General features: G+C 39.3%; 1 protein-coding gene across 1 annotated transcript; it reads left to right on the top strand.

The window, feature by feature from the left end:
* The first annotated feature begins 1,282 nt into the window (after positions 1 to 1,282).
* LOC102808032 (uncharacterized) lies at positions 1,283 to 20,506 on the top strand. Its single transcript, XM_085506595.1, has 4 exons — positions 1,283 to 1,394; positions 11,246 to 12,302; positions 15,753 to 15,889; positions 18,003 to 20,506. The coding sequence occupies exons 2-4, from the start codon at positions 11,271 to 11,273 to the stop codon at positions 19,447 to 19,449; spliced, it is 2,616 nt and encodes an 871-aa protein (XP_085362721.1). The 5' UTR covers positions 1,283 to 1,394; positions 11,246 to 11,270; the 3' UTR covers positions 19,450 to 20,506.
* Positions 20,507 to 25,094: the final 4,588 nt, after the last annotated feature.

The following is a 25,094-nucleotide window of genomic DNA, read 5'->3' as shown; positions in this document are numbered from 1 at the left end:
CCTCCGGAATGTTCTACTTTCGCAGCCTAAACGCAGTTTTTTCGAAAAACGTCGAAAAACACAAGAATTAGTAGAAATATTCCTGTTTTGGGCGGATTATTGATTGAGAATAATGTTTTATTACAAAAATGCTGAAATACCGTGAGTTTTTGTCTTGTTATCGGCGAAAAACTGCGATCTCGGCAAATTTGGTTGCACAACTTTTCTCTATCATATACACCCAGCGACACCGATGCCAGCTGACTGTGGTTGAAAGTTTGTGAGTTTGATTTTTCAATGAAAATAGAAATACCCAAAAATTTCGATTTTTCAAATGGGCGAATTCATGGCAGAATCCGGTATGTTGCCCGTAACTTGAAGTTCTGTTTACAATTTTTTTACAATTTTGTAACTCGATGTTACATATTATGTTGCATATGACGCTCAGCCAAAGTGAAATAGGCTCGATAATTAGACAAATAGAATCGATAATTACAGTAAAGGGCAGGTAGTGATTACCGAACAGCACGCGTTAGAATTACGGACCATTTGATATCCTGGAAGCAGGAAGATTTTGTGAAAAAACAAATTCTATGACAATGCTTGACAAAAAACCCCACACTATATGCATGTACAATTTAGAGACAAGGTCTGCTGAAAAAAAAGAAAATCCATATCAGATAGGGGGGAAAAGTCGGCTTCATTTCAATCTTCATGCCCCCCAGGATATCAAATGGTCCGCCCCCAATGTATTTCACAGGCGTTGTATACGTCCCCGTGACTCCCATATCTAACACGACGCGTCGTGACGAACAACGCTTTTTAACTGTAAGCGTCGATGATTAACCACAGTCACATGAGGGCTCTAAAATCCATATAAATCGGCCAGTACTTCAAGTTAACCAGGTGAAACCCCGGCATAACCTCTGACCTCAATTATACGGCGCGGGATTCATGGCTCCTGTATGGCTTCCTTTATATGTCACGCATTCAATTTCGACGTATATCAGCGATAACTCGACTTAAAAAAGTCCCATCTTATACATAAAAGCCTTTTAAGTGAATTTGTTAAATAAAAAAATAGATATTATAGAACGTTTTTTTGTTTTAATATCGAGACTTCGTTATGAGGCAGTTAGGTGGCCCAATCGAACTCGTGGTCTAGTAGATTTCAAAATTTGTAGCTGCCCAAAGGCCCGTCTACTTAATCGAACTGATCGTAGGTGAGTGTTTCCTCCAATTTAGTATTTTATAAAAAACAGAAAAAAAAATGTGAGTGTGATGCCATATTGTCGTACTTTTAGGTCAGTATTTCATTGTTATTAAAGTTGATCACAAGTGAATGACCGAGCGTCTTTGTTACAACAGTGTGACGTCATTTTAATGATGTACACTTGCAGTTTGAATGCCAGAGAGTAGGTATTTTCAAATGCGTTCAAATCATTAATTAATTATTGTCATATTTACACTATTTGTCATTTTGATAAATAGGAGAACATGAGCGTTGTGTTCACGGCGCCATTTTGGATTTGACCTATGATTGACCTTGCGTCAGTTTATCCGTATAGACAATTTAAAATTATAGCAATTTAAAACACATTTACATGTTGATTTTGGTTAAAGCGCGGCAGTTGTCGCACTGCGCATGTGCGAGATATATGGGTCTCATATAAACAAAGATGGCGACTTTGACTGTTATGCAGATCATAGAGTATGAACTGACACGTTTTCAAGCTTTAATTAGGTAATTTTCATGTGATTGGAAGATATCGAAGGAGTCACCAGCAGCAATCAGTGCAAGTCGCGCCCAGGTCAAACCTCATGCTTGTGATTTCCATTTGAAGAGCGCATTGGATTGTAGGAAAATCGACGTCTACTGCGCTTTAAGGGAGCACTATATTATGGAAGGTTATATATAATATAAATATATACGCCATCTAAAATTTGTTGAAACAACAAAATGAACTGTGGAAAGTATGGTAGCAGAAAAAAAATACGTCAAAAAATGGAATGTACTGATTTACTAGCATTCATGACAATCTATGTAACGTTACTGTCACCGCCATGTTGTTCAGAACACCAGAACGTGTTACATGTGCGTCTCGAGATGGTCACATGATTAGAAGTAGTTACATGTAGTTCTAACCACTTTAACCCTTTTCCGGTCAGGGGAGTTTCACGCTATCAGGTTAAGTCGTTGAAAAACGGTCATGATTCAATGCACTCCAGTAGCCAGCATCTGTGCATGCTATCCTGCCAGACATTTTTGCAAAAATAGGCCATAGTTAACAGACTGTATCGACCACAGTTTTCACATTTTTTGCAATCTGTTTGCATACACACTTCATTACCACCATGGACAACAATTTCTCGTATAAAAAAAATCACCGTTTTATTTCAATACACATTTTTTACTGTCGTTAAGTAACGATGTTTTGCCCTTTGTACAGTCTCAATAAACACGTGTTAAACATTGAAATAAATATTGCTTAATTGAAAACACATTACAAGCAAGTACAAGGTCACTACATGACTGCAAGTTCGAAGTAAGAAGAAAAAAAACGCGTCCTGGAGTATGGGGATATTTGGGACATGTACGGGGGAAAACGTGTTTGACGTACTCGACCCGTTAGCGTACATTTCAAATTGCAACGTATATTCAACGACTTGAACTACATGTGTAACATATTACAACGTACTTTCCGTGACTTAACTGATGTTATATTCAAGCTCTAACGTATATTAACCGACTTGACCGTATGAGTAAGTCCACACTTACAACGTATATTTAACGACTCAAACTGAGACTGAAACGAACGAGAACGTAACTGCAACGACTTGATCGGGGTTACCTTCACACGGCAACGTATATTCACCGACATGACCACATTAACCAACTAAATATTTCAACGTATATATTTAACGACTTGAAATAAAACGAACTAGCGAGAATGTAACTGCAGGGACTTGGCGTGTATATATACTCGCGCAGAAACGTATTTCCACAGACTAGACCCGATGAACTATCCTGACATTAAAACGTATAAATACCGACTGAGCATGAAACTAAATTAACGATAACGTATTTTCACCAACTCAAACTATTGTACAGTTCGTGACGCTGTAATAAGTCCCAAATTTATTTGTTGTACGCCTTTCTTAGTCGTCCACCCCGGCGGGCTGCTCCCATGCGTCTGCCTGATGTCGAGGGCTGCTCTTCTGTACTTCGTGTTTGTGTTCCCACGGTGCGTTTTCCCCTCAGTGCCATGTTGTGATGAAAAGCAGCGAAACATTCGCCCGCGTGAAGGTGAACTTTACAAATTGGGCATCCTTTTGATGTTTCTGATAATCGGCCACTCGCAGTTTTTCTCCCGTCCTTGCTGCACTGCTTACACGATTTTTGACGCCCGGATAGTCTGCATATTTCGTGCGAATCCATGTTTTCACTACGAATAAATGACGTGTTACTTGGAAGAGAGCCAACTTCTCTTATGGATTTTTGAATTCTACTCGAGTGTCCACCAATCAGTTGTTTACCTGTGCGGATATTGAAGAATTTGTGCGTTACTTTAGTCGTGCGATTCAATGCCTTGAAACATTCATAAGCATTGACCAATGCAACATCTATGAGGTAACAGGCCATGTAGATCCACCAACGATTGTTTTTTCTGCCCGTGTGATAGTATTTTCGCCTTTGGTTAGAACGATCCACGCCACCCATGTGATGTCTGTAACATTGTAACGATACAGGCACGTGTCTCTCGTCATCTACTGCTTCTGCCGACGTAGCCAGTGGGGGATAGACTGTATTTAAAATCAATATTTGCGCGCTGTCATCCTGGTATGCAGTAATATTGATAGTGTCGTCCGGTCTAGTTGCTGCTTTCATTTCACCAATTTTCAATTTCAGCTTCTTGCTTTTTCCTTCAGGAATTAATTGCGGCGGCATGGTTTTCCGATTTCGTCTGCTAAAACTACCGACCATGTACACTTTCTTGTCTTGTAATTCAAGGGCTGTGTTAACTGACGTAAAAAGCGAATCACAGAAAAGAATATGGTTTTTTTCTGTGAAGGGCTGTAGCAACCGGTGTGTTGTCTTCTTGATTGTCCCAGTTTCTTTCTTTCTCCCCTCAATTGTAGTTTTATATTTCACCCCCAAATATGGTTCAAAGTTTGCAATGTAAGACGTTGTCGAGTCGCACACCTGCCATATTTTGAAGCCATCACGGTCGGGTTTGTGGGGCAATCTCTGCTTAAACTTGGACCGTCCCTTGAATCTAATCATACCCTCATCAATCGAAATTTCCTGTCCCATCTGGTAGTATCGCCGACAATTTTCGAGTACGGGTTTCAGCCACGGGTTGATTTTATACAACGGGTCGGCCTCTGATCATTGACGGCGACGTTCAATGTCAGGATCCCGCCGTGGGTCATTTACTGGATCAGCTAAATGAAAATAACGCATTAGCATTTGAAATCTGGCCCGAGTCATTACTGATGCAATTCCCATGTTCTGCAGAAAGGGGTCACTCGACCAATAATCGTCGATTGCTGATTTGTGATCAACACCCATACATATCATCACACCAAAGAATGCTTGCATTTCAATGAAATTTGTATTACGCCAGCGGGCATTTAATTTTTTTGCAATGCATTTTTGATGATATTTGGCGTATTTATTAGTCTCGGTAGAAGCCAGTTCTATCAGTTCTGGTGGGATAAATTTGTAGAAATATTCCACCTCACGAGCATATGAAGGCAGTTCGAAAGTTGGTCCAGGTTCGGTTTCAAAAACTGGAATAGTAAATATATCGCCGTCTTCCTCCGTGGCCATTCTCCATTCACCAGTGCCGGAGGCAACATAATCGAATGTAGCACCAATTTCTGTGTCGGATTCAATTTCAATGTTGCTATCGAGTACAGGTGGGTAACGTTGCTCTAAAAAATCGTCATTCTCAGCACGATCTTCATCGATTTCTGAATCTGTATCGTCGTCAGTTGCAACTATGAAATCATCTGGTATTTTGTGTCGTAGCTCACCCGTTTTTTCGTCCAATACAAGTTCATCATCACGCGTGTCCATTGGCGATGCGTGTGCATACACAACACGTTTTTTAATAGTTTGTTTTTCGGGGAAACTCGCAAGTGTTGATTGTTCTGTACCGCATACATTTTCTTGTACCATTTCTTTGGTGACATCGACGTTTTGTTGCGTACTCGCTGGGTCGATATGTTCAGGCCCCTGCTTTTCTGCGTTGGCAGTTGTGGCGGATGTCGACGGTTCCGAATCGCAAACATTGTCTTGCAAAAATTGTATCACATCTTCGACGGCACGTTGTATTTCAGCGTGACTAACTTCCGTTTCTTCGGCATCTGCTTTGTCGGCAGCTGGCGATTCAACCACTTTACGGTTCGTCTTCGATTTACGTTTGCCTCCTGGTTTGCCCCTGCAGTCCTTCAAACGGTTTTCTTCTGTAATCGCATGTTCATTGACAGAGGAGACAGTCTCCGACTTGCGTTTGTTCTTATTCTTTTTACGCCTTTTCTTGAGTGGACTATTATCACTGGTGTCCGTGGTACGCTCGGCTGGTAACTCACCGACGTCAAATGTTTCCTTTGCTTTGGATTTCTTTCTTTTTCCACGCTTTGCTGGTGAAAAATCTGTCGTGTCAATGTCAAACTTATCACTCCCCGTGCCACTGCACGATTGACGCGTTTTCTTCAGTTTCCTTCTTGCCTTCATAAAACACTTTCTATCTGTATAGGACGGCATATTAACGTATGTGTCGGAAAGGAGGCACACAGCGAGTCTGGGCGTTATCTCACTTTCTTCGGCCATATTTATACTGAACGACCAGATGTCCACAAGACTGCATCTCCCCACAATTTGAATATTTATTGTTATGTAAATAAATATGTTATTTTTTCGAACACAGATTGGTTACAATTTGCATACACATAAAATTGCATATGGTAGCTCAGACGGTGAAATCACGTGGACTTTAATATTTCCCACCAGCTGTCCCGGTCATTTCACGTTGGTGATTGCCGACATTCCAAGCTCAGCCGTTGCAATCCGTTATGCTATTCATTCTAAGTGCCGGGACTATTTGCCAAGCTGGTCAAAATACGTTACTACCGTTATAACCGTGAATCGTGTCGTTCAAATACGGTTGTAATGCTGCAGTTTGCAATGTGGTCAAGGCGTTTTTTTTACGTCGTCGCAAACGTCGCGTTGTGACGGTAAAATAGTGAAATGAGCAGACAAGAGTATAGAATTACATTCTTTATTACTTGGTTAATTTATTTGACTTGGCGTAATCGAAAACAAATTCTCTCCCTCCATAATTTCGCAAGTGTAAAATATCAGGTTCCGTACAACGTATTATAAACGCTTGACCGTCTGAGCAACCTAAATAACAGGCCGTTTTTCAACGACTTAACCAGTTAGCTACCTGGAGTGGGAAATTCTAGCATACCCATATTGACGGCGGTTTTTCACCGACTTGACCGGAAAAGGGTTAACGAGGGTGTATGATCGATATAATGTGCTCATTTACGAAGATATGACACGCACCATGCGTATCATCGACTGTGTCTTGACATTTCATACTGTACGTGTCAGTACATTACACTTTGCAATTTAATATAAACAAATTTATATGATTGAATGAAATAAATTAAAAGGCAATCGCATCATGATCTTCTATTTATATTCAACGTGTCTCCCCCACTATTAGTTTGAAGTCTTCTGTTGGTTTTGGTTTCACCCAACTATTTCATAGCAAACCAGTCAGCATTCTAATTTTGCTTCGGACTTTCCAATGACCAGCTTTCTTAATTCCCCTTTTTGCGATATTTTAATTAATTAAATCGCACCAAATTCTAAGTTTTAATACTGTATTTATCCGGCTAAGAGCCCATGCCCGGACAAACGCCCACCCACACTTTTGATAAAATAAAGGAGTTGTGGTCATATCCTAGCAAACGCCCAGGGGTGTTTTATCTACACCTGTAATAAAATAAAAAAACAAAAACCTATTTTTGTTCGTTGTATTAACAGTTTACGTCCTTGCAGTCTGTTGTGATTCTGATAAAAAAAAATTGAAAAATAAATGTCAATTGCGTAAAACGAGGAGTGAACGCGAAATAGCTGTGACATAAATAGAGCAGCGCGTTCACCACTGTTTACGTAGTTTATATTTATTTTTTCAAGATTTTTTATCAGAAACATAACAGCCAGTGAGTGAAAAAAATGTATATGAAAGGAGAAACGGTATTTCTTTTTTTTGAAATATGTCGTGGCCCTAAAAACGGCTGGCTGTTTGGTTTAAACAAATTGTAAAAGGAGATCGAGCCGCTAAGCTAAGCATTGCACTCGTTCGGCTTTAGCGTCGACGACAATGAAACCAATGTTGCAATATTGTAGCAATCCGTACCTGGTTCAAAGCACGTTGTTTTGGCACTATAAATGTCATGGAAATTATTCTTCTGTCCTTGGGGGAAAAAAAAAAAAATCTTCCTATTTCAAGCCCACCGCGATATCCATATATTAAACTTGCTGAATGGTAACTTTCGCAATGATTGATGAACGCCTAGTCTGATAAGAAAGCGATGTTGAATTGACCTCTATGATGAAACATGTCATTCTTAGCCAATCGGTAAAGCGGATGCTTAAAGGTCAAAGATGACTGGCAGACGGTAAACACAAGCATCGTGCGAGTCGTTTGCCGAGAACCCATTTTTCTTCTCTCTTTATTCTGATTAGACGTGAATTAAAAGTGCCCAAGCTACCAGACAGCGAAATCTGTGGATTGAATGTGCTAAGTCCAAATTGTGTAGGACGACATCGACGAACTTCAAGACGAAGCTATAGGGATTTTGTTCGATAGCGACAGTGACGCCGACTTGGAATTTCAGGGTTTTGACTTTTACGAAGATAGCAATGAACGTACAAATAGAGATCTACCGGTAGATGTGTTTTTTCTAACAACTATGAACTTTCGTAATTTTACTGCGTAAATTATTATTGATCTTGTATGGCTGTTGATCCGGTATTTGTCAAAACTGGAAATAATTCACACGTGTTTGTCGACGGGGATATTCTAATTCAAATGAATCTTCACTGTTGATTTTTATTATTTCTGGTTTATTTGTCACATTCTAAGCAATAAATTATTTCTTGTTACACTTCTAAGGCTGCATATTGTTCATTTATTTTTGTTGCATGTTTTATTTGCCGTTTTACTCCCTGTCGCAGTTTGATTTGCGTGTTGCCAATTTTCGCTATTTTTCAGGGTTTTTTTGCCGGGGATATCCGGACAAACGCCCACCCCTTCTTTTTGGTGATTTTCCATGTTCAGGACCCTGGGCTTATACCCGGATAAATACGGTATGACCTTTACGGTTAAATCAAGGTTCTGGAAGTTATTACCGGATTCGGCTGATACCCCGCCCATCCTAAACCCCACCCATGGGCGATGTTTCAAATAGTGGGCGATGTTTTGGTCCACACATTGCCTGACTGAACCAACAAACATTTTTACAGACCCCAATTTTCCCGTCCGACATCTTGTATCGAGCGTGCTATTTCAAATATGACGCTAAAATAATTCACTGTGAAGCCGAAAAGCATTAAAACTTCAATAAAACCAATGCTGTAAACGAATTGTTGTTGCGTATTATTACTCGAATAAAGTCTACGCTTGAAAAGAATGTTATTTACGAAGTTTAAAATATCCAAGCCTTCCTGGTTCGAGCCTCTTGGTTGTTATCAGTACTGTTTATACTTTGTCTGTATCGCATTCCAGACAAAATGTCGGTAAACAAGAAATGGGCGAACTAAAATGTCTCCTGCGTTTCACATGCGACATGATTATTAAAAAACACAGAGTTAAGCGATCATGTACGTTCTATAAAGCTAACCTTGTACACATAATCTTGTACTGACGTGTTTTTTCTCCAAAAAAGACGTTCTCTTTCAGTTAACCCCCAGTTAGCTCTTCGCGTTCATGTTATTTGTGAGAGTTGAACGATTTTTTGAACACAAGACAAGTAACTATATTGATGTGCGTCAAGCTGGGTGGCCCGAATTTAAATGTCAGTGCGTGAACTCAAACGTGTGGTTATTAGAGTTCAGTCGAAATGTACGTGAATATTGCGATCGAAGTGCGCTGTCCAGAGTTTATTATATTATTGTAAAATTGAACTTGACGCGTGGTATGGTTTATATTACATGTTCACTTCATTTCGAATAAAAAAATCACCATTGGAACATTGGTGAATCACAAGTATTTAAAATATTTTCTCGACTTTCCGTAGATACCCGACTACTATCATTTTTAATGATTTAAATGCGCCAATGTTTATGTTTGCGTAATTATTACGAATGCAACGCATTATCAAGTCGGTAATATTGAAATATTCACAGACCCAATACCCCACATCAGTGCCCTAACAATAGTAAAAATTAACTTGAGTTTGCGTAATTATCATGAAAGCAATACATTAATACAAAGTTGAAATATTCAGAGCTGGTACAATATTGTAAACAAATTTGCGTAATTAGAAAAGCAGTGCACTAAGTAAACGACATTGATATATTCAAAGCCAGTACAGAGTTGCATACAAATTGTGTAATTACAGTACCGTCGGATATAATAAAAATTTTACTAGATCGACGCGCGGACCGCAAAAGAAAAAGGTTGCTAAGGTAACGCGCCAGTTCAGCGTGTGACTTGGGGTCAAACTTCGGTCAACACACACTTGATGCCAGCATCACCGCGCAGCAAGTTTCGCAAAGGAGTACTTCAAGTTCAATTGCGTCCCAAAATTATGTCGCTAATCACTCAGTTGTCGCAGCGTGTGTTGTGTCATGTCCATGATGCACTCCGTTTCGACTTTGACTTGCTTTTCCTTCTTAGTGCATGTTCTTGTTCACGTAAAATTCGACCTCTCACCAATGTATTAAAACACTTTGAATTTATACTTTGCATGATTATATTTGGTCAACGCGAAACATTATTTTTTCTAGACCATTATTTTTTACGACGTGACATAACTTACTTTGCGATGTTATACACCGGTTATACCAATAATTTCTCTTACTCAGTCATGATGCCATGCAAAAATGAAATACTTCTTTTTTTATATGAAAAAAACGTAAAATTTTAACTAGTTTTATCGAGAGAAATTATTTTTGATCACTCGATCACTTCGGTGAAAAACACCGACTCGCCATGATAGCTGTGACGCGTTAGTTGATCGCATGTGTCCTTTGACCCGGTGGGTCAAAAACTCCATTAACCAATCAGAATGCCGCATGGTAATGCCGATAGAACCCGAAGTTTTCCGAATGATCGTGATCATAAAAATTACATTGCGGAAGTAAAGTGATGTCGTAGCACGATGTGTTGGTATGGATTTCAGATGAAAACAGCATGATGGTTTTCGAAAGAGGTGATTAGCAATTTTTGAAAGGTAAAAGAAGTCTTGAAAGAAGAGTTTTTACATGATTCACGATGATAACAGTTCAAATGTATTTTACCCAATCACGCAATAAACACGTTGTTTTTTCTTGAGTAGCGTAAACTGATCGTGAACTCCGCTTTGCCCATGTTACATCGAGGTGGAATTGATTTTGAATAAATTTTAGCTATCGATCTAAAGACTTTATCTATCGTCAGAAAATATTTACTTACAAACAAAGAGGTGCTAATTTTTACAAATATGACTTGTATTGTTTAAAGCCGCTACCACATCGCACGACTATGTCTATTGTTTATAAATTATTATCCACGACTTGCAGGATGTTTGTCGGTCGGTACGTAAGTATAATAACAATATGACAATAGTCAGACGCGTTTCCGTGGTGATCGCTAATTTTTAGTGCCGGTCGGGCCGACCAGCGTGACTAGATCCCCAATGAAAAAAAGCACTGTGGCGGTCTTGCTAATCACCGTGGCGGTGTCAGACCGGTGTGGCGGCAAATCGAGGCACTGTGGTGGGACCGCCACGCTGTTTACATCCTGGGGAGAACACTGATAATCGTAATATATTTGGAATTTGCAAATGTAGTAAGATGCAGATATCCTGTGCTGTGCCACAAAATTACGGTACGCAAAGCTGAAAGATGATTAATAGTGTAATGTATTTAAAGATGGTTTTTTTTTCTAAATGTAAGAGTACAATACTACCTTATGATGATGAATTTTAGATTATATTGTCACTGATTGGATATTAATTATTCATTTTATTTCAATTTTAGATATCCCTAAAATATAGCGGGAAGAATGGAGAAAGAAATTAAGAAAGAGAAAGAGGATCCTGAGAGTGATGCCACTGTAGATGAGGAGGAGGAGGAGGAAGAAGAAGAGGAAGAGGAGGGAGAAGAAGAAGAGGAGGAGGAGGAAAGTATGGAAGAAGGTGATGAAGAGGAGGAGGAGGAGGAAGAAGAAGAAGAAGAGGAAGAAGAAGAGCAAAAGAAAGGGAAAGGGAAAGGTGGTAAAAAGAAGAAACCTGGAAAGAAGGGTGATAAATCAATCAATCTGAGTGATGATGAGTGGTTACAACTTGCTAATAGTATATTTGCTTTGTTACGTGCCAGCTCAGCTTACAAGAATGCTCTATTCACACAACATTTGAAGGATGATGCAAAGTGTGAAGATTCAGATTGCATCTATTGTTTTCTGCGTTGCATCGTCTTTAGTGAAATTAATCCTCAGTTTCAGCTTGAGCTTCGTAAAACGTTTATGCTTAAAATCAGAGAGAAGCTAATGTCTGGAAGCACGCTGCCAAAATCTGTTCCACAAGCATTCTTTCAAACGGTCGTGCATGCCCTGCAAGACAACATGGGCGATAATTCCGGCTTTCGAAGTACCTTTTTGACGATTTTGAAACGATCTGTCGACTGCAAAGCCTGTGCATTTCATAACATCCAGAATGTCACAACTCATGGTGTCAACATCGAACCAGATAAAGAGATCCAGGAATCTATAAAAGATACACTGAATTCCTGGCGCACTATATTCGGACAGTGTATCCCATCGATGTGTCTGAAGTGCAAACAACCAATCGAGTATGGAAATTTTTCAATTCACGAATTACCGAAATGTTTGATTGCTTTCCCTGCCAAGATACAAGATGAAAATGAATCAAAGTCAAAGCCAGATGACAATGCGCCGAATAAGCCGATCTTTTTATCACCAGACATTTCAATGCATCTTGAAACTGATAAGGGAGTTTCCAACGACTACAGATTATATGGTTTTGTGACTGGTGTCAAACAAGATAATGGAACTGTTGCTTTTAAGACCTATCTAAGGGTGAGTTCAATTTACTCTTGGTTTGGGTGAGGCAGGGTTTGGAGAGGTGGATGCGGAGTGGAAGTGAGGCTGGATGGGGGTCAATGTAGTTAAGGAAATGAGTCAGACTGTAGTGAACAATTATTATTTGCAAGATTTATGCAAATACGGCTTTCAATGCTTTCAATTTTCTCTTGTTTTTCTTTGGTCTTTTTGATATTACTTTTTAATGATTGATATGACTGCTAAGTATAATCACAATAATATAAGGTATTGCAGTGATGCCGTATATAACACGCAGTACAGTGGGAATATCAACTAGCATGAAGTACAGGTCAATGTGATTGCATACTGTTTGAATATGGGAAGTCCAGATCTGAGCAAAATGATAACAATTATTTATCCTAATAATTAAGAAATTTCTTACACTTGAACATGAACATGAATTGAACATTTTTTAATTAATTGCCAAATTTATTAAGTGAAACTGCAGATAGAATAAAAGAAATAGAATAAATTGGAATGATTTGAAAATGAAATGAACAACCCAAATATAAATCCAATAAAACTGACAGAAACCATATAAACATTGAAACAATTAAAAAACAATAATGCTACTGGAACAGTTGATGAAAGTAACTTGCTGAAAGCAACACACCAGAAATATGAAACACGTGTGTCTTCACAACTGTCTATAAAAAAAATGAAGCCAGAGAGATGCATTCAATTATTAGTTGGTATCGTAATTTTCAAAGTGTTTAGTATGATAATGAATAACAGAATATCAAAATACCTAGACAGTAATTCTATAATACTTTCAAATAAGGCAGGATTTCGTCAAAACATAGAATAGTAGATCTCTTTGTACTATTACAACGTAATTTACTGTTGCTTTGTAGACCTCAAAAAATGATATGAAACAATATGGAAAACAGTATTACATTATATACTGATGAATAATAACATTCACTGAAAAGTATACAATGTAATAAAGAGTATTGTTATGTATGCAAATAAAAACTCTACCATCAAATTAAATTACAATCTTAGTGACGAATTCAAACTTTGATAATGGAGTAAAACAAGGAAGTTCTTACCCTCTTCCTGCATACATTTCACACTAACTAGCCAAGACTTTTTGTGTAATTTCAACCAGTTTCAATTGTCAATTACTGCATTTTAAGTAATCAAATTGACACTAAACTTGGTTTTCCATTTAGAATAGATCATTTCATGAAATTCAGACGCATAAATTAAATTGTACGATTAACAAAAATATGCTAATTAAGATAAACATGACAGCTGTGAATTCTGTTAATAAATCATGAAACCAGAGAATAAAATGAACTTACCTAAAAGAGTAAGTCATGGTTTATCAAGTAACTATGGTACTTGAGAATTTGAATTTGGGGGGGGGGGGTCCAAAAAAAACCCCCAAAATATGGTTTTGTATTGCTTGGGGTGTTTCCAGTCTAAAATCAATTATATGGTATTTTATACGTTCAGATTGTGCAGAACTTAGGGCATTTATCTTATGGCATTATATGGCTACAGTAATAATTACAGATGTGGTACTTTATGGTTTCAGAAGGAATATGTATTCAGCCAGACAATATGGGTTTTTATGGCTTAGGGAAGGAAATCATTGGTCCATAAAATACCATGTTATAGTAAAATATGGTTTGGGGAATACATGTTTATTTTATCATAACCTCAGGATCCCAAAATTGGTACTTTATGGTTTCAGAAGGAATATGTATTCTGCCAGACAATATGGGTTTTTATGGCTTAGGGAAGGAAATCATTGGTCCATAAATTACCATGTTATAGTAAAATATGGTTTGGGGAATACATGTTTATTTTATCATAATCTCAGGATCCCAAAATTGGTACTTTATGTTTTCAGAAGGAATATGTATTCAGCCAGACAATATTGGTTTTTATGGCTTGGGAAAGGAAATCGTTGGTCCATAAAATATCATGTTATGGTAAAATATGGCTTCAGGTTTTATCTAGACATTTGGGAAAATATAATTACCTAAATGCGACAATCAAATTCTGTTATACTCTGAATATATTTTGAAACTCAAAATGTTGTCAACAGATTTAGCATTTACATGTACTGCCCGTGTAGTAAACTTTTCATGGGCTAAAACAGCTGTCATTTTAAAATGTTAATGATCTTCATTTGTTTATAGACTAGCGGCACTAGAAGAATTTGTTTATCAAAAGAAATGAACATTTCTACAGTTTGACCACTGATATATTTTGGCTAAAGAAAAACTAAGTATAAATATGATAAACAAAAACGTCTGGACAGCTAGAAGCAAAAATATGCCATTAGTCTAAACAGATTTGCACTTGTGTATCAAATTTTAATGAAATTTTGGTGGTATAGTAACATATGGTTTGGTGAACTCTTGACACCATGTATTACCATAAAATTTTAAATCTGAAGCCATAATATACCATTACACAATCAAGTATCATATAAAATGCCATAAATTACCATATTCAATCTAAGTGTAACTAATTTTACCAGAAAAAAGCCATAATTGTCATAATAGCTGATACCATAATAAACCATAAATCCATACCAACAGCAATATAGCCCAATCCATAAAAAGCCATGTGTGATTTTTTAGTGATGACTAGAAAAATACCTTTCGTGTATTTCATAATATAAGGTTATTATGAAGATACCTCAAAGTATGCACGAAGACAGTACAGCGGCAGTATTGACCGACGCGCAGCGGAGGTCGATGCAACAGCGTACTGTCTGAGTGCATACCCCGAGGTATCTTCGTAATAACCTTATTATTATATCTTATTATTATACATCTTTTCCTACCAAGGATACATCACGGGAATGCCAAAATCTAGAAAGTTTAGAACAGAATCAGCGAACTTCTTTGTATGGAGTCCGGTTAAATCCTGGTGGCAGCCATGTTTATTTTTATTATTAGAGAACGCTTATGCGTGTAATCATTCCATATTTGGAATTCGCATTTACTAATATGGTAGGATGAAAATACCCCGTAAAATACCGCAAAATTACGGCACGCTGTAACTTATGGCGTTACGGTGACAGATGTATAATAATAGATATTATGCATACAAGAAGTTGTAAGAATATTCCATAACCTAAAGTTCGGGAGATGTAAAACCAAAAGGGACAATGTGCAAAAATGGCTATGGTATTTTAAGGTATCAGACAAAAATGCCCTCTATTTTCACATGTTGTTTTTATGGTATCTGTAGGATAACACAAAATATATATTGGCTAAAAGAGGGTTAGGCCCTACTCTATTCAAAATATTTATAAACTCTTATCACTTAATGGAAGACAGAATGCAAAAAATGAACATTGCTCGTATTTGAGGATTTTTGCTGAAATCAGAATCCTTTACATTTATGACAATACGATGAATTGTTTAAAAGATTTATAATTTTTTTATATTTATTTTCTAGCAATCAAGTGATTGTTGGCAGTTGATGACAGGAGATACCACACTGATTATACCAAAAGTCAAAGTAAATAGTGTGACAGAAGTACCTCTCTTGTGTTGGGAGAATATGTCAGTACAGACAACATTGCCTGGTGTGGGGTAAGTTAGCAATATAGTACAGTACAGACAATGCATGGTGTCAGGTGAGTTAGCAATATGTCAGTACAGACAATGCATAGTGTCAGGTGAGTTAGCAATATGTCAGTACAGACAATGCATAGTGTCAGGTGAGTTAGCAATATGTCAGTACAGACAATGTATACTGTCAGGTGAGTTAGCAATATGTCAGTACAGACAATGCATAGTGTCAGGTGAGTTAGCAATATGTCAGTACAGACAATGCATAGTGTCAGGTGAGTTAGCAATATGTCAGTACAGACAATGCATAGTGTCAGGTGAGTTAGCAATATGTCAGTACAGACAATGCATAGTGTCAGGTGAGTTAGCAATATGTCAGTACAGACAATGTATACTGTCAGGTGAGTTAGAAATATGTCAGTACAGACAATGTATACTGTCAGGTGAGTTAGCAATATGTCAGTACAGACAATGTATACTGTCAGGTGGGTTAGCAATATGTCAGTACAGACAATGCATAGTGTCAGGTGAGTTAGCAATATGTCAGTACAGACAATGCATAGTGTCAGGTGAGTTAGCAATATGTCAGTACAGACAATGCATAGTGTCAGGTGAGTTAGCAATATGTCAGTACAGACAATGCATAGTGTCAGGTGAGTTAGCAATATGTCAGTACAGACAATGTATACTGTCAGGTGAGTTAGAAATATGTCAGTACAGACAATGTATACTGTCAGGTGAGTTAGCAATATGTCAGTACAGACAATGTATACTGTCAGGTGGGTTAGTAATATGTCAGTACAGACAATGCATACTGTCAGGTGAGTTAGCAATATGTCAGTACAGACAATGCATACTGTCAGGTGGGTTAGCAATATGTCAGTACAGACAATGCATACTGTCAGGTGGGTTAGCAATATGTCAGTACAGACAATGTATACTGTCAGGTGAGTTAGAAATATGTCAGTACAGACAATGCATACTGTCAGGTGGGTTAGCAATATGTCAGTACAGACAATGTATACTGTCAGGTGAGTTAGCAATATGTCAGTACAGACAATGCATAGTGTCAGGTGGGTTAGCAATATGTCAGTATAGACAATGTATACTGTCAGGTGAGTTAGCAATATGTCAGTACAGACAATGCATAGTGTCAGGTGAGTTAGCAATATGTCAGTACAGACAATGCATAGTGTCAGGTGAGTTAGCAATATGTCAGTACAGACAATGCATAGTGTCAGGTGAGTTAGCAATATGTCAGTACAGACAATGTATACTGTCAGGTGAGTTAGAAATATGTCAGTACAGACAATGTATACTGTCAGGTGAGTTAGCAATATGTCAGTACAGACAATGTATACTGTCAGGTGGGTTAGTAATATGTCAGTACAGACAATGCATACTGTCAGGTGAGTTAGCAATATGTCAGTACAGACAATGCATACTGTCAGGTGGGTTAGCAATATGTCAGTACAGACAATGCATACTGTCAGGTGGGTTAGCAATATGTCAGTACAGACAATGTATACTGTCAGGTGAGTTAGAAATATGTCAGTACAGACAATGCATACTGTCAGGTGGGTTAGCAATATGTCAGTACAGACAATGCATACTGTCAGGTGGGTTAGCAATATGTCAGTACAGACAATGTATACTGTCAGGTGAGTTAGCAATATGTCAGTACAGACAATGCATAGTGTCAGGTGGGTTAGCAATATGTCAGTACAGACAATGTATACTGTCAGGTGAGTTAGCAATATGTCAGTACATACAATGCATACTGTCAGGTGAGTTAGCAATATGAATATAATATATGAATTAGGTAAACTGTTTATCACTGTGAAAAGTGTTAAATACTTTTTCAATGATTAGTTTATTTTTTTCACTAAATTCAATTTCCATCACTTCCGTTTGTTGCGTTCGCTATTTGAAGCTATATATTCTCTCATATTGAAGTGCAAAGCTGCATCAGCCAACTGGGTGCTTATTTAACCCTTATCCTGTCAACCCCATGCACTTTACATTGACTTAATCAGATAAGGGTTAATGGTCGAGTCTTGTTTTTTAATTTTTATATATTTACTCTACCTATGGAAGTTCTTTCTAACTTTTCTTTGATGTTTATTTATTGCAGTGCTGCTGGTGGTTCAGCAACTGCCACAGTTTCTTCTAGTCCAGCTGTAGCAGCAGAAAAACTCAAGGCTGGTCTACGTAAGAAACAGAGTCGTAATGAGCAGTTACCTGTCTTCAAAAAGTTGTTGGCCAAGGATCGTATTCTGATGATTCCCTATAGTCAACACCAGACTTATCTCACAACGGTTTTACAAGTGTTACGCCAGACATTGCCAATGCATCAACTTCTACAAGAGACTATACCGTGTAGTCATCTATATATTGGGGGACAAACCAAACCAAAACCTAGCTGTGTTTATTGTATTCTGGATGCTTTGTTCTTTACCAACGGGACCACAACTAACGCTGTGAAAGATGGTTTTGCATCAGAGCATTTCCATGGCAACCGTACCTTCAACACTGAAAGAGAATTTGATGCCTTGGAGTACTTCATGGCAGTGAATTTTAAGCTGCAAGGTCTGTTTGGTAGTGATGTCACTGATTCTCTCTTCAGCATCTTTAAAAGAGAGGTGAGTGTTTGTTCTGGAAATCCCAGCCATGTATCAGCACCTAAAATTACTAACATGTTAGGAGTCAGTTTCCAAGGGCCCCAGGAGATCACATTCTCTTTGGAAGAAGCAGTGAAGGCTTTTTTCAAAACCGAGGAAACAGTCTGCCCTGCGCCACCTTGCGGATGCCCTCCTGCACTTGTAAAGAACCAATCCAGTATTACGTCACTTCCTGCTACACTCATGGTACGTATTGCACGATTCAGCGAGACTGGTCTGAAGAATTCCATGGCCAATGTTCTCATTCCACATGCATTGATGGTGCAATCGATTGATGAAGTGATATCGTATCGTTTGTACGCAGTCATCAGTCATGAAGGTCCTTCAATTAAAGCTGGCATCTTTTCAGTCAGTTTAATGTTGGAGGAGGGAAACAAAGTCAACTGTCATCACCTGCATAAGAATAGAACGTCCTGCCGAAATGTCACTGACCAGACTTACTTTGAGAATGCCGACAGCCATCCTTACATGATGTTCTACCAAGCACAGAAGGAATGGGCTTTCCCACCAAATGTCAAACATCCCTTCTTCATCGACATCGACAACAATAAGACACCTTCTGAGAATCCATCGTCATCTCAAGAATTGGCTGGAGGAGATGGAGAGGTTCCAGTGGCGTCTACATCTGGGTCTGCATCAGCTACTGTTACCGCATCTGGTGATACCCCGGTTCATATCCCAATGTCCAGCAGTGATAAGCCCGGTCAGTGGGTAGTCACTCAAGATGGTCAGATCATCTTTACTGGCGATGCCCAGGCACAAAAAGAGCAGCCCACTATCACCATAAAACAAGAACCAGTGGATGCTGATCTTCCGATCACCATCAAGGTTGAAGATGATGATTCCAACCAAAGTAGTGAACCAATGACAAAGAGAATAAAGATAGAACCAGCAGAATAATAATGATTCCATCATAAACTATGATACTTACATTCATATTGATTCTTAGAATACAATTGCTGCCAATTTAAAATAATATATATAGTCCTTCAAAATGTGTTACCATGACAACATTGGATAATGTTGCAGTGCTAATTAACCTTTTTGGATTTGAGGGCAATTTTTTTGATAATACTAAATTTGATAAAAAAGAATGTTTCGTGACAGTTTCGTGTAAAAAAAAAGTTACTTTTGTTTTTTAAACTTCAAAATCAGACCACTGAGATATAACTGTTGGGCCTTTGGTGACACATCCAGAACATCATTACCCATTACCATAATATCAACTAGTAATCCTCTATGTGGAATTATCACCAGTGCATAATCTGAATAAACTTCCAGTAGAACCACGTAATGTTTAATATAAACCAACTTTTTGTACCTTGTGCATCATCTATATTGTCAAATTTTGTGTTTACATCTCTATTATGAACAAATATACTGTTTATTTCCTAGTTAGTTTAACTTTGAAAACTAATATATTCTTATATCAGATTTATTGACTTTGGTCAGAATTCAATTTTTTTTTTAAATGTTGGTAGAACTACAATGTATAGCATTTATTAATTTGTGATATAATAGTTTTTTGTTTGTTTTTTATCCTGAACTACAATATGTAATTTGTCATTCTCAATCATGTACATAATTATTTGGCATTCCAGTTATGTGAATTAAAAACAAAAATTATGGATGTTTCAACTTAACTATTAGGATTTTATTCTACAAACTGAACACGCTGATAATTTTTATGGATAATTATAAATAGGATAAAAATTAATTTCAACAACTTTACATACTATATTAATCATGTAATTCTATATTAGGATATTGCTATGACAACAGTGATAAGCCGCTCCCATCTCTCCTTAAGAATGGACGAATATGATGTTTTAGTCATTGTACATGTATGTGTTGTAGTTGAGTATCTTTTTTAGTTTTTATTCTAACCATTTTTGTCTGTAGTAGAAATGTATTAGTTGTGAGTTCAAAGTTTACATTAAAACTATTACATAGTAAATTGATGTCCAGACATAGTGAACAAATCTAATCGGTCACTGGTAGCATAGTGGTTGACGCATCAGACTCATGGCCGATAGACCCAAGTTCAAATCCTACCGAGGGCTGAACATCAAAAAGATCAACCCCTACTCTGGGTGAATGTGCCACAGACTCAATGGAAAGGCCAATTCCACTGGTAGAGATTCATTCACTGAAGAATGTGACTTTGGGGGAACATTATTACAAACAAATTTCATTGGAGGGCACTGAGTTGCCACCAATACAATAGGCACATAACATTCTAATTGGAGGGCAGGGTGTGTTGCCACCAGTACAATAGGCACATAGAATTCTAATTGGAGGGCAGGGTGTGTTGCCACCAATACAATAGGCACATATAATTCTAATTGGAGGGCAGGGTGTGATGCCACCAGTACAATAGGCACATAGAATTCTAATTGGATCGCAGGGTGTGATGCCACCAGTACAATAGGCACATAGAATTCTAATTGGAGGGCAGGGTGTGATGCCACCAGTACAATAGGCACATAGAATTCTAATTGGAGGGCAGGGTGTGATGCCACCAGTACAATAGGCACATAGAATTCTAATTGGACGGCAGGGTGTGATGCCACCAGTACAATAGGCACATAGAATTCTAATTGGAGGGCAGGGTGTGTTGCCACCAATACAGTAGGCACATAGAATTCTAATTGGAGGGCAGGGTGTGTTGCCACCAATACAGTAGGCAAATTGAATTCTAATTGGATGGCAGGGTGTGTTGCCACCAATACAGTAGGCACATAGAATTCTAATTGGAGGGCAGGGTGTGTTGCCACCAATACAGTAGGCACATAGAATTCTAATTGGAGGGCAGGGTGTGTTGCCACCAATACAGTAGGCACATAGAATTCTAATTGGAGGGCAGGGTGTGTTGCCACCAATACAATAGGCACATATAATTCTAATTGGAGGGCAGGGTGTGATGCCACCAGTACAATAGGCACATAGAATTCTAATTGGATCGCAGGGTGTGCTGCCACCAGTACAATAGGCACATAGAATTCTAATTGGAGGGCAGGGTGTGTTGCCACCAGTACAATAGGCACATAGAATTCTAATTGGAGGGCAGGGTGTGATGCCACCAGTACAATAGGCACATAGAATTCTAATTGGAGGGCAGGGTGTGTTGCCACCAGTACAATAGGCACATAGAAATCTAATTGGAGGGCAGGGTGTGTTGCCACCAGTACAATAGGCACATAGAATTCTAATTGGAGGGCAGGGTGTGTTGCCACCAGTACAATAGGCACATAGAATTCTAATTGGAGGGTAGGGTCTGATGACACCAGTACAATAGGCACATAGAATTCTAATTGGAGGGCAGGGTGTGTTGCCACCAGTACAATAGGCACATAGAATTCTAATTGGAGGGCAGGGTGTGATGCCACCAGTACAATAGGCACATGTAATTCTAATTGGAGGGCAGGGTGTGATGCCACCAGTACAATAGGCACATAGAATTCTAATTGGAGGGCAGGGTGTGTTGCCACCAATACAGTAGGCACATAGAATTCTAATTGGAGGGCAGGGTGTGATGCCACCAGTACAATAGGCACATAGAATTCTAATTGGATCGCAGGGTGTGATGCCACCAGTACAATAGGCACATAGAATTCTAATTGGAGGGCAGGGTGTGATGCCACCAGTACAATAGGCACATAGAATTGTAATTGGAGGGCAGGGTGTGTTGCCACCAATACAGTAGGCACATAGAATTCTAATTGGAGGGCAGGGTGTGTTGCCACCAATACAGTAGGCACATAGAATTCTAATTGGAGGGCAGGGTGTGTTGCCACCAATACAGTAGGCACATAGAATTCTAATTGGAGGGCAGGGTGTGTTGCAACCAATACAGTAGGCACATAGAATTCTAATTGGAGGGCATGGTGTGTTGCCACCAATACAGTAGGCACATAGATTTCTAATTGGAGGGCAGGGTGTGATGCCACCAGTACAATAGGCACATAGAATTCTAATTGGAGGGCAGGGTGTGTTGCCACCAATACAGTAGGCACATAGAATTCTAATTGGAGGGCAGGGTGTGATGCCACCAATACAGTAGGCACATAGAATTCTAATTGGAGGGCAGGGTGTGATGCCACCAGTACAATAGGCACATAGAATTCTAATTGGAGGGCAGGGTGTGTTGCCACCAGTACAATAGGCACATAAAATTCTAATAGGAGGGCAGGGTGTGATGCCACCAATACAGTAGGCACATAGAATTCTAATTGGAGAGCAGGGTGTGTTGCCACCAATACAGTAGGCACATAGAATTCTAATTGGAGGGCAGGGTGTGTTGCCACCAATACAGTAGGCACATAGAATTCTAATTGGAGGGCATGGTGTGTTGCCACCAATACAGTAGGCACATAGAATTCTAATTGGAGGGCAGGGTGTGATGCCACCAGTACAATTGGCACATAGAATTCTAATTGGAGGGCAGGGTGTGTTGCCACCAATACAGTAGGCACATAGAATTCTAATTGGACGGCAGGGTGTGATGCCACCAATACAGTAGGCACATAGAATTCTAATTGGAGGGCAGGGTGTGATGCCACCAGTACAATTGGCACATAGAATTCTAATTGGAGGGCAGGGTGTGTTGCCACCAGTACAATAGGCACATAGAATTCTAATAGGAGGGCAGGCTGTGATGCCACCAATACAGTAGGCACATAGAATTCTAATTGGAGGGCAGGGTGTGTTGCCACCAATACAGTAGGCACATAGAATTCTAAGTGGAGGGCAGGGTGTGATGCCACTAGTACAGTAGGCACATAGAATTCTAATTGGAGGGCAGGGTGTGTTGCCACCAGTACAATAGGCACATATAATTCTAATTGGAGGGCAGGGTGTGATGCCACCAGTACAATAGGCACATATAATTCTAATTGGAGGGCAGGGTGTGTTGCCACCAGTACAATAGGTACATAGAATTCTAATTGGAGGGCAGGGTGTGTTGCCACCAGTACAATAGGCACATAGAATTCTAATTGGAGGGCAGGGTGTGTTGCCACCAGTACAATAGGCACATAGAATTCTAATTGGAGGGCAGGGTCTGATGACACCAGTACAATAGGCACATAGAATTCTAATTGGAGGGCAGGGTGTGTTGCCACCAGTACAATAGGCACATAGAATTCTAATTGGAGGGCAGGGTGTGATGCCACCAGTACAATAGGCACATAGAATTCTAATTGGAGGGCAGGGTGTGTTGCCACAAGTACAATAGGCACATAGAAATCTAATTGGAGGGCAGGGTGTGTTGCCACCAGTACAATAGGCACATAGAATTCTAATTGGAGGGCAGGGTGTGTTGCCACCAGTACAATAGGCACATATAATTCTAATTGGAGGGCAGTGTCTGATGACACCAGTACAATAGGCACATAGAATTCTAATTGGAGGGCAGGGTGTGTTGCCACCAGTACAATAGGCACATAGAATTCTAATTGGAGGGCAGGGTGTGATGCCACCAGTACAATAGGCACATGTAATTCTAATTGGAGGGCAGGGTGTGATGCCACCAGTACAATAGGCACATAGAATTCTAATTGGAGTGCACGGTGTGATGCCACCAGTACAATAGGCACATAGAATTTTAATTGGAGGGCAGGGTGTGTTGCCACCAATACAATAGGCACATAGAATTCTAATTGGAGGGCAGGGTGTGATGCCACCAGTACAATAGGCACATAGAATTCTAATTGGAGGGCAGGGTGTGTTGCCACCAGTACAATAGGCACATAGAATTCTAATTGGAGGGCAGGGTGTGATGCCACCAGTACAATAGGCACATGTAATTCTAATTGGAGGGCAGGGTGTGATGCCACCAGTACAATAGGCACATAGAATTCTAATTGGAGGGCAGGGTGTGTTGCCACCAATACAGTAGGCACATAGAATTCTAATTGGAGGGCAGGGTGTGATGCCACCAGTACAATAGGCACATAGAATTCTAATTGGATCGCAGGGTGTGATGCCACCAGTACAATAGGCACATAGAATTCTAATTGGAGGGCAGGGTGTGATGCCACCAGTACAATAGGCACATAGAATTCTAATTGGAGGGCAGGGTGTGTTGCCACCAATACAGTAGGCACATAGAATTCTAATTGGAGGGCAGGGTGTGTTGCCACCAATACAGTAGGCACATAGAATTCTAATTGGAGGGCAGGGTGTGTTGCCACCAATACAGTAGGCACATAGAATTCTAATTGGAGGGCAGGGTGTGTTGCAACCAATACAGTAGGCACATAGAATTCTAATTGGAGGGCATGGTGTGTTGCCACCAGTACAGTAGGCACATAGAATTCTAATTGGAGGGCAGGGTGTGATGCCACCAGTACAATAGGCACATAGAATTCTAATTGGAGGGCAGGGTGTGTTGCCACCAATACAGTAGGCACATAGAATTCTAATTGGAGGGCAGGGTGTGATGCCACCAATACAGTAGGCACATAGAATTCTAATTGGAGGGCAGGGTGTGATGCCACCAGTACAATAGGCACATAGAATTCTAATTGGAGGGCAGGGTGTGT

The sequence above is a fragment of the Saccoglossus kowalevskii genome, chromosome 12, assembly GCF_978046115.1.
Source record: "Saccoglossus kowalevskii chromosome 12, keSacKowa6.1, whole genome shotgun sequence".
In the NCBI taxonomy this organism is placed as follows: domain Eukaryota; kingdom Metazoa; phylum Hemichordata; class Enteropneusta; family Harrimaniidae; genus Saccoglossus; species Saccoglossus kowalevskii.
Note: the sequence above shows the minus strand (reverse complement) of the source record. Positions and strands in the feature narration are given on the sequence as shown.

Excerpts from the sequence above, each read along its gene's own strand:
- LOC102808032 (XM_085506595.1), top strand. The coding sequence starts at position 11,271 with ATGGAGAAAGAAATTAAGAAAGAGAAAGAGGATCCTGAGAGTGATGCC. Across the intron at positions 12,303-15,752 it reads CTTTTAAGACCTATCTAAGG|CAATCAAGTGATTGTTGGCA; the intron begins GTGAGTTCAATT and ends TTTATTTTCTAG. Across the intron at positions 15,890-18,002 it reads ACAACATTGCCTGGTGTGGG|TGCTGCTGGTGGTTCAGCAA; the intron begins GTAAGTTAGCAA and ends TATTTATTGCAG.